Source organism: Panthera onca, chromosome X (genome assembly GCF_046562875.1).
Source record: "Panthera onca isolate mPanOnc1 chromosome X, mPanOnc1 haplotype 2, whole genome shotgun sequence".
NCBI classification, from domain to species: Eukaryota; Metazoa; Chordata; class Mammalia; order Carnivora; family Felidae; genus Panthera; species Panthera onca.
This window is the reverse complement of record NC_138357.1, coordinates 119,471,576-119,481,979: the sequence shown is the minus strand read 5'-3', so window position 1 is coordinate 119,481,979 and position 10,404 is coordinate 119,471,576. Positions and strand designations below refer to the sequence as shown.

General features: G+C 48.0%; 1 protein-coding gene across 1 annotated transcript; it reads left to right on the top strand.

Moving 5' to 3' along the window:
* Positions 1-382: 382 nt before the first annotated feature.
* Positions 383-1,440, top strand: TCEANC (transcription elongation factor A N-terminal and central domain containing; the record flags this gene model as incomplete). Its single annotated transcript, XM_081793928.1, is given in 4 exon segments — positions 383-615; positions 617-1,058; positions 1,060-1,225; positions 1,228-1,440. Coding segments are annotated over 4 exon segments (1,026 nt in total), but the record flags the coding sequence as incomplete, so codon positions are not given.
* Positions 1,441-10,404: the final 8,964 nt, after the last annotated feature.

Below are 10,404 nucleotides of genomic sequence, written 5' to 3'. Positions count from 1 at the left end.
ATTTCATGCCCAACAGGACCGCCAAATCCCATCCAAAGCAGTTGGCCAATCCGGATCCGGAAAGATCACGGATTTGTCCAACTTGAGATGGACAAAGTTCTAGAGTTCTTCCAGCAAGCTTCTTTTAAGTGACTGGGAATGCAGAAGCTGGTTGCATTGCTGCTTTTTTTTCCCCCTGCTACTGGGACTCAGACTTTTGAAACTGCAACGATAGCACATTGCAGATGCCGTTTTCTAACATGTCACACCCCTTTTTGTTACATAACTCTTTCAGAAAACACACAGGTAACTGGCAGAAAGTGCTGTGCTGCTATTAGGTCGCTGCGATTGGCAAGCACAAGCCTAAAAAAAAGGGAACCTTCTTTTTTCTTTGCCGCTGTAAAGATGTCTGACGAGAACCACAGCTTCCCTTATTGAGCATTTGATGTCTAGAAGGAATTTTGAGGATCTTGGCAACCACCTTACTGAGCCAGAAACTCTTCGTGTGACTCAAGAGCACTTCCAGGGGACCATTGTGGTCAGGGTCGTGTACGGAGTCCTCAAAAATTGCCCCACGGTGGCTTGGAAAAAGAAAGCCAAGCGTCTATTGTCAGAATGGAAAGCTGTCTGTAAGGACCTCCGCTTCAACGGACAGCCCGAAATCATTCCCTATGGGGGGAAGTGAAGAAAAGCCAGGACTTTCTCATGACCCAAGTTGGGTTAAGATACGGGGTGGGTCCGGTTCTCATTCATCATGCCACGATGTTGCAGAAGCCATTGAAATGACTGCGCCTGAAAACGGCACTAGTCCAGTGGAACCTGAGAAAAAGCATTTCACGGGCGGTGCCCCTCAATCCGCTGATGAGCGATCCAGTGAGTTGCCAGATCCCACAGTACCTGTGAGAGCTAAAGGCACAGAGCTTCTTTATGAAGCTTTAACGAGTTCTTCCACGGACCAGCAGCCCAAAGCCGATATGTGGCACAACTTCGCAAGAGACATTCTTACCCTCTATTTAAAGAACCTCAAAAAATACAAAACTTGTGTTAGAAGCAAAGTCACCAATCTGAAGAACCCCCCCCCCCCCAAATTCTCACTTACAACAAAGCTTGCTCTCTGGGACCATGTCGCCGAGAGAATTTGCCGAAACGACTGTCGTGGAAATGGCACACGAGGACCTGAAGCGGTTGAGAGCCGCATACACGGAATCTCGCATCCAGGAACACCACTTTCCCCGAGTGGTGGGGGGCGCACAGACAAAATAAAATGCGGAAGCTGTGAGAAGTTCAATTGCAAGGTCACCGTAATCACCAGAGGAGCACTTTTCCTTCCAGGCTGGGTGCAGAACTCAAATCCAGACGAAGACACGATGACCACTGTGATCTGTAACGAGTGTGGGGAGCAGTGGTACCACAGCAGGTGGGTGTGCCTGTAATTGCAAATAAATGTTCTCTTCACAAAGAGCCGGAGTGATGCCTTTTTTTTTTTTTTTTTTTTTTTTTTTTTTTGGTACCACCCTTTTATGCTTGGTCTTAAAATCTTGTACACACTATTCTCAAAACAACCCTAAGAAGAAGGAAGGAAAGTCATTCGTTGAGGCTCACACCACCGTCGCTAAAAGTTGACAGCTTGGGAAGAGAGTGGATGACTGTTGGCCCTGTGCTTTGTGGCCACTTAGTACTTTGCTGGACTCAAGAGGGTGGTTGAGAGCAGCTCAGCACACCCTAGAGCCTGTTAGAAATGCAGAGTCCTAGGCCTCGTGCTGCTGAGTCTGACTCTGCATTTCGGCAGGATCCCGGAGCGGTCCTGTTCAAGGTAGTTTGAGAAGTGCTGCTTTTGCAGTAGGCGTACAGTTCTCGGCAGTGGCTGCATAGGAGAATCGTCTGGGGAGCTTTGAAAACCCACTGGTGCTCAGGGCCCTCCCTAGGACAATGAAATCTGAATGCATGGGATCTGATCCAGGCATCAGCATTTCTTTTAAAAATTTTTTTTAACATTTTCATCTATTTTTGAGAGAGTACAAGCGGGGGAGGGGCAGAGAGAGAGGGAGACCCAGAATCCGAAACAGGCCCCAGACTCTGAGCTGTCAGCACAGAGCCCGACGCGGGGCTCGAACCCATGAACCGTGAGATCGTGAGCTGAGCCGAAGTTGGGCGCTCAACTGACTGAGCCACCCAGGTGCCCCATTAGTATTTCTTTTTTAATTCCTCAAGTTATTTTAAGATGCAGAGTTGAGAACTATTCACACACAGGCTCTCACTTGATTGTCTCACGGCTCTCAGGAAAGAATGTCACTATACACTTTACAGATGAAGAAACAGGTCCACGGAGGTGCTGTGACTTGGCCGAGCCATGCAACCTTAACTAGCCCAACTCAAACTGCTCCCACATTGGTCTTCCAAATTCACTGTCCAAGACCGTCTCACCATTAACTTCTGAGAAATGTATTCCTGGAGATGTGTCTTTAGGCCCTAACATTGGACAGCTAGAGCTTTGTTACTGTTCCCTGTCTTTTCTCACATTACTGGTCTCTCCCTTGAACCATGAAAGTTCTCCTGTAACTAATCCCACAGTTAGAATTTTGTTTCAAGTCCTCTTGCTTAGAGGAGGTGTGTGTGTGTGTGTGTGTGTGTTTTGTTTTTGGGGGGGGGGGTTTTGCCCAAGTTCTCAAGAGTCTATAAACCGTTTATAAAATTTGGTTTCTGTTGTTAGAGAGCCTTCATGTTCTCAAGGGCGTGTGAGTTTAGATCTGGAGGAGCTGGAGGCGCCTGGGTGGCTCAGTCAGTTAAGCGTCCAACTCTTGATCCCAGCTCAGGTCTTGATCTCAGGTTTGTGAGTTGGGTTCCGTGCTGGGCATGAAGCCTACTGGGGAAAAAAAAAAAAGATCTGTAGGGAGGAAAAAAGCTCCCATAGGCTGTATAGGTGGGACTCTGCAAATTAGCATGACCAAAGACAGATTAACGAGAAAAACAGCTTATTAACATGTGCAGCGAAATACCTGCAGGAGAAACTCCGTGATGAAGAACTCAAAGGGGTGGTTAGAACTTGGGCTTGTATAGTAGAACCTTAAAGAAGTGTACGTTTGTAGAGAAATGAGACAAAGGAAAAGGGCTTTAGGCTTTTAGGGGCAGCAAACTATGGGAGGGTAAAATACGGGGGTGCTGATGGCAGATAATGTTTATTTAGGAAGGTTTGTTTGTGTAGACTCTTCTCCGTGCCCTCCCATCTCCAGCGATAAGATTGTTACCTCCTTCCGGGTACGGGATTCACAAGGGGGTTTTATGTTGTACTTTCAGGCAGGTAGGTGGAAGGCGGAGAGCTCATTCCGTGTCTGCCCTTTCTCTTTTGCTCTCAGCACAGGATGATCCTTATGCCAGCGTGGCGTATCTGGGGACCACATATTTTGAACCCTGTTAGGTCTGAAATTCCAATTCTGCTTATGTAAAAACAGGCCTTCATCTGTCAGAGGCGGTCCATTGCCTCAGCCTTTGGATCTACCGATATTTCTCGAATGAATGAATCATGAAGAGGAAGTCAGTTCTTTAAGGCTTTTTTTGCAGTGTTTAACCAGTCTGTGCGATCCTTTCAGCACAACCTGCCTTCCATATGATTACAGCTGGTTGTGTTCTCTTTTAAGAACTTAGAGGGCATTAATGGTTACAGTTTTTTTTCTTGAGAGAGAGAGAGAGAGAGAGAACGAATCCCAAGCAGGCTCCACGCTGTCAGTGCAGAGCCCTCTGCAGGGCTCGAACTCACAAACTGTGAGATCATGACCTGAGCCAAAACCAAGAGTCGGACGCTTAACCAACTGAGCCACCCAGGCGCCCCAATGGTTACATTTTTAATAAGTTCACTTGTAAGTTCTCTCCAAGCCTACGTATTTTCACCAGTTCTTTCCCCCACCGCTCCTAACTTCTGAACCAGAGCTTTGAAGGCCTAACCACACATACAGCTTACCTGCCTCCTGCCCGAATTCCCCCAAATGTGCATAAAACTCAAATACGTTTGTGTCTTCAAATGGCTTGAGGCCACCACATAGGAATTCTATTTTGATATCTTTTCTCCCTGTGGCTACCCAGGAATGCTCGTTGTGATGTAACATGCTAGTCTTGTAAAGAGAAACTTGCAGAGTCACCCAAAATTTCAAGTTTCACAAACTGGTTTCATGTGACTTGGAGTGATCTTAAAAACTATTCAGCGGTTATAAAAGAGCACATCACATGAAAACCAAGTGTTCGTGCCGTGTTTGTTTTGTGTGTGCGGTTTTTTGGGGTTTTTTTTGTACTGGAATTGTGCAAACTTAATTTGCAGACAGAAGCATTTGAAATGGCAATTCCTTTACTCCCCTAACATGTAAAAATCTGGGTAGTCTTTCTCATTTCCTATCAACTTTGTAATGTAATGTGGGTTTTTTTCTTTTAGCCAATGAGACAGCATTACATTTTAAAGTATAATCATTCCTTCACATTCTCTGTCTTAGCCGCTAAAAAAAAAAAAAAAAAAAAAAAAAGGTGTTTTTCTTTAAAATTGCTCGTGGGAGAAAGGAGCTTTCATTTATTTTTTTATGTTTATTTTTGAGCGAGAGAGAGTGCATGGGGGAAGGGCAGAGAGGGAGGGGGAGACGAGACTCCCGAGCTGGTTCCGCACTGTCAGCACAGAGCTTGAACTCAGGAACCGTGAGATCATGACCTGAGCTGAAATCAAACATCGGACACTTAAGTGACTGAGCCACGCAGGCACCCCAAGGAGCTTTCATTTAATTTGAAGTCGTGTTTACAGGAACGGCAAGTGCAGGGGCCCCGAGGTGGGGGGCAGCTGACACAGACCAGGTAGAGCAGGAGTCCACCGGGGCCGAGGAGCCGTGGCAAGAGGAAGAAGGATGAGAGGTGACGTCTAAGAGCCATTGGGTTCGTTAAGGCCCTTGTCAATCACGACAAGGACTTTGGGCTTTTTTCCCCAGCCCAATGGGAAGCCACTGAGGCCAGGGAGCTGGTAGTGACACCGTTTGAATGGCCTCTGGGAAAGGTCCCTGTGCCTCGTCAAGTTAGGTGGGTGGGGGGGAAGCAAGAAGGGATGCGGACCACCCAGTTAGGTGGCCATAGCAATGGTCCAAATGTCATGTAACTGGTTTCAAACACCAAGGCTGGTCTCCCTGCATCTTTATAGTGGACTAAGTCCTTGGTGACAGGGTTCGGGGACGCGGTACTCCAAAATACGGGACCTTGGCGCATTGAATAAGCTGAAGGAATCCGAGTGACCCTCTGCCCCTCCCTTCTCCCCTGAGGCAGGTCCCAAGACCCTCCAGGGAGAGGTGCCCTCCCGGTTCAGCGGGCAAGAGCGGAGGCGGGGACACGGAGGGGAATCCGAACGAAGAGGACTTTCTAGGTTTCCCCCTTAGCTCGTGCCCTTCTGTCCTATCCCGTTTCTCCGTGATGCTTCACTCTTTCTCAGGCCGAGTATAAAAGCACACCAAAAAAAAAAAAAAACAAAAACCAAAACCCAGAAGACAAATCCCACCGGCTTAACTGCCTCTTGGGGGCTTCCTTTCCTTCCGAAGGCTCCTGTGTCCCGTTAAAACTTAACTTACATACACGTGACCGCTTTCTTTCCTCTCCTTAATCTGCCTTTTGTCACAGAGCCCCAGCCGAGAGCCTAGATGGGGGTAGAAGAAAAAAGATCCCTCTTCCTTCCTTATGTTGGCAGTTTGGCAAATGGACGTTTCATCAGCTCCAACCCACCCCACATCCCCTCGCCGCGCGGGCCCGCAATACAAATCAGCTAACAGCACGGAAACGCAGCCCCCGGCGCGGCGCGTGGAGCCTGGATCTCGTTGCCGCGGTTCCGGCAGTCCCTGCAAAGGGCCCGAAGCATCAGCTGTTACACCTGAATGCGGAAGGGCTCTTTGGGACTTGGCCCACATCACTCTCCTTTTGTCCCTGTTACTTTTTTTAGATAAAAAAAGTTGGATACAATTGCGGCTCTGTGTCTTTCCCCAGCGCTTCCCCGCTTCCCCGGCTGAGAGGCCCCTTTCACGCGCTATTACCATTTCTAAACACCAGCCAGGAAGCCGCAGCTGGCAGCTGCCTTCGCCGCCGGGGGCCCCGCTTCATCTCTCAGGTCAGATCGCTTTCTTTATGACTTCCCAGTAGATGCAAAAGAGTTTACAAAAATACTTTCCTACCTCGCCGGGGTATTTATTGTATGTACCTACATTATAGCAGGCGTTCGTCTTGCTTTCAGCACAGCGCACAAATCAAAAGGAGAGGGGAGGACAGCTTCGTGCAATCCCCTTGGCGTGATTCTTGAAAATGAGGTTTGCAGAGATGTTGCTGTACGTTATCGGAAACGCTGTGCGGTAGTGATTACACAGGGCTGCGTTGCCGGGTGCTGGGGGCAATGAGACGATCAGGAGCCAACCCAGGGCTCGGGGATCCACAGCGTGATGTAGCTGGCTATCATTTTCCAGTTGCAGAGCCACGAGCGAGGCATGGACTGACTGACGGACCCGGCAGGGCTGCAGGGTACCGGGAAGAATCAGGGAGGGCTTCGTGGAGGCTGTGACCCTTAGGGTAAATCTGGAGATGCAGTTAGCCAGGCAGAGGAAGAGGGAAGGGGATCCCACCACCATATTTGCTAGATTCCTGGCCCTTTATATACAGCATCTCCTTTCATCTTCACGACTACCCTGCCGGCATTTTAGAGATGAGGAAACTGAGGCAGAGACAGATTAAGTGACTTGCGCAGGAGGCACACAGCGACAAAACCAGGTAGGGTGCTGTTTGGGGGCTTTTTTTCTTGCATATCCGTTCGCTTCCAGAAACATCCTGACTTCCTGTTAATTCCACCCAAGGTACCACTGTTTTTTAGTTGTGGCTTGTTTTTTCAATGACAAGAGTGTGTGATTTATAGATTCCACCTTGCTCCAGTGCTGTGCATTCCTCCCTCTGATGGAGAGATCAGCCGGGGGCACCGGCCACCCATGCTGGGGCTCCTGACACGGGACCCTTCCCAAACCTTGTGGCGTCCATGCGGTTTATCCGGCTTTCTGAAAAGCAAGTGATTTTTAAAATACTTAAATTTTAAAGCAGAAAAACATATAGCTTTTAGGGGCACCTGGGTGGCTCAATAGGGTAAGTGTCTGACTTCGGCTCAGGTCATGATCTCAGGGTTCGTGAGTTCCAGCCCTGCATCGGGCTCCGGGCTGACAGCTCGGAGCCTGGAGCCTGCTTCGGATTCTGTGTCTCCCTCTCTCTCTGCCCCTTCCCCACTCGTGCACACGCATTCTCTTTCTCTCTCAAAAATAAATAAACATTTAAAAAAGAACCCAGAAAAACATGGAGATTTGAAAGGGACATTGATATGTTTATATATATATTTTTTTAATTTGAAGACTATAAGTGTATAAATGCAGCTTCAAATATCATTTCCTCTAAAATATAGTGGCGTTAATATCTTCATTCTCTGTGTGACATAGGGAAACTATATAACAAAGATAACAGTCAATTATGACAAAGTAACCAAGCTGTTTTCTATCCTTTGTTAAATTATTGCAAGCATCCTGCAGGACAATTTTTTAAAAAAAGAATTAAATTTGTTGGACATATTCTTGCTTTCTTTTAAAATATAAACAAGGTACAAATAGGAGTCATTAATCTTTTTCAAATGATGACACATTTTTTTAAGATTTTTAACATTTATTTTTTATTTACTTTTATTTATTCATTTTTAAAAAATTTACATCCAAGTTACTTAGCATATGGTGCAACAATGATTTCAGGAGTAGATTCCTTATAGTGCCCCTTACCCAGTTAGCCCATCGCCCCTCCCACACCCCCTCCAGGAACCCTCAGTTTGTTCTCCATATTTAAGAGTCTCTTCTGTTTTGTCCCCCTCCCTGTTTTTATGTTATTTTTGCTTCCCTTCCCTTATGTTCATCTGTTTTGTCTCTTAAAGGACTCATATGAGTGAAGTCATATGATCTTTGTGATGACACATATTTTTTACAAAACCTAAAACGGCCATGGGAAAGTTACAGATCTAATTATTAAAGAAAATATTGCCCATTCAAACACTTGACTATTTTTAGACGCTGTTCATTTTCAAAAAGTGTAACAAACATCGAGAGAGCTCCCCAGCTGCTGCTTTGAAATCATCAAAATGGCATCCTAATTTGCTAAATTCACCCTTGTGGATGGAAACAATTAAGACGTTTCCAAGTTTGCCCGGTGGGGTCCTCCGGCCAGGTCCGCCTAGTGCACCGAGAGCTGTCCCCAACCACAGCATAGCCAGAACTTGTCCACGCAAGCCCTGCTCCACTTGGCTCTGGCCCATGGCAGGGGACCCAAGCGCGCGTCTGTCGGGCCAGCTGAAGGGGGTGGTCACCCACATCTGACCGGAGAGAACCCCCAGGTTTAAGTGGCTGTGAGTCCACCGGGGGGGTCTCGCCTGTCATGTCGTCTCACACCGAGGACTTCCATCTCTACAGCTCTTTTCATGCAACAGATGCATTCCCCCCTCCCCCCAGCTTTGTGACATCTCACAAGTTGCTGAGCAGAAAGTTTCCAGGCATGTTAGTGGATTTCAATATCATTTCAAAACGAGCCGGTGGCTAAAGGGCCTGGGGGTTTCTTTCCAGGACGATGAGGATGTTCAGAAATTGGCGGTGGTGATGGTTCACGACTGTGAATATGCTAAGCACCATCGAATTATGCACTTGACACGGGCGAACTGTGTGGTCTGTGACTGAGATCTCAGTAAATAAAGCTGTTGGAAAAAAATCAAACGAACTGAGGGAGGGAATGAGACATAGGACCTCTCTTGGATATTTATCTCAGCGAGTCATTGTGAACCTTTAGTATATTCCGCGTGTAATGGAGAAATAATGGCAGTCTTCCTCAAAGGGGCCTTGCGGGAGGCTCCCCTGCCAGTTTGCACTGAGAGAGAGAGAGAGAGAGGCCTCTGTCCAGGCAGTTGGCTGGGCCCCAGCCTTTGCATTTGTGCGTAGAAGGCCCCTCCCGCTTTCACGAAACAAACAGGGCTAAAGTTTCCACCCACCGTCATGGCTCCTTGCGTTTCTTCCCCGCTTGTCAGGCCACAGACCTGAGCTGCACTGTGTCAGTGACATCAAGCCCCTAGAACACAGAAAATCTTAGAGCAGTGCCATTCGCGTGCCCGGTTAGATCTGCACTCAGAGAAGAAACGGCAGATGAATTCAGCGCGCCACTCCCGCCGCCTCGCAGTGAGGCCCTGGGCAGTCAGACCTGGGAGCGAGTACCAAACCGTTTAGACCCGTTGGATCGGAATGTACATTGTCGCCAAGCCCTCGGTGACTCCTCACAAAGCGTGTTACCGTCTGCGCACGCTCTCCTGACCGCAGCAAGTGGGCCTGGGAACTCCGCCTTCCGGCTTCTGCTTGGGGATGAGATGCCCGAGTTTCTAGCTAACACGGGTCTCTCAACTCTCATCTTGGCCACGAACCACCTCCACCGTCCACACTGCTACATGTAGGGGACAACTCTCAGCCCCACTCGACACGCTCGCTTCCTTCTCGGGCACGCTTGTCACGTGGCTGGCAGTGGGTTGTGGCCACTCTGTCTCAATGTTGTTTGTTGGTTCCTCGCGACTTTCCTAACCTCTTAACTTTGGAGTGTCCAGAGTTTCCTAATCGGACACCTTCTGTATCTACATTCATTCCGTACCGTCTATGTGCGAATGACTCCCCCTCTTTATGGTTCAGCTTGTGTCTCTCCTCTGAATTCCAGGCCCCCAAATCTAACAGCCTCCTTGAGAACCCTACTTGGATGTCTAAAGCGTCTCAGACTTTGTCTATCTTTCTTTAAGTTTATGTATTTGTTTTTGAGAGATACAGAGACCATGAGATCACGACCTGAGCTGAAACCGAGAGTCGGACGCTCAACCGACCGAGCCACGCGGGCGCCCCTAAACTCAAGCTTCTGACCTTCTCTCCAACACGACTTCTCCACTTAATAGCAACTCCACACTTGCATAACTTAAGCTAGAAACCAGGCAGGGATGATCGACTCCTTTCTTTCTCTCGTATTAAGCTTCCAATCAATCAGCAAATCCTCTTGGCTGTATTCCAAAGAATAAGAAGGCCAACTTAAAAACGGGCAGAAGATTTGGGGCATCTGGGTGGTTGAGCGTCCAACTCTTGATTTGGGCTCAGGTCATGATCCCAGGGTTGTGGGATCGAGCCCCGCATCAGGTTCACCCTGACAGTGTGGAGCCTGCTTGGGATTCTCTCCCCACCCCCCACCCCCACCCAGCCCCTGTTCTTCTCCCACTTGTGCATATGTATGTTCTCTCTCTCCCTCTCCCTCTCTCTTGCTCAAATAAATAAACCTAAAAAAATAAATTCTCTCTCTCCCTCCTCCCCTCTCCTTCACTCACACTCTCTCTAAAAATAA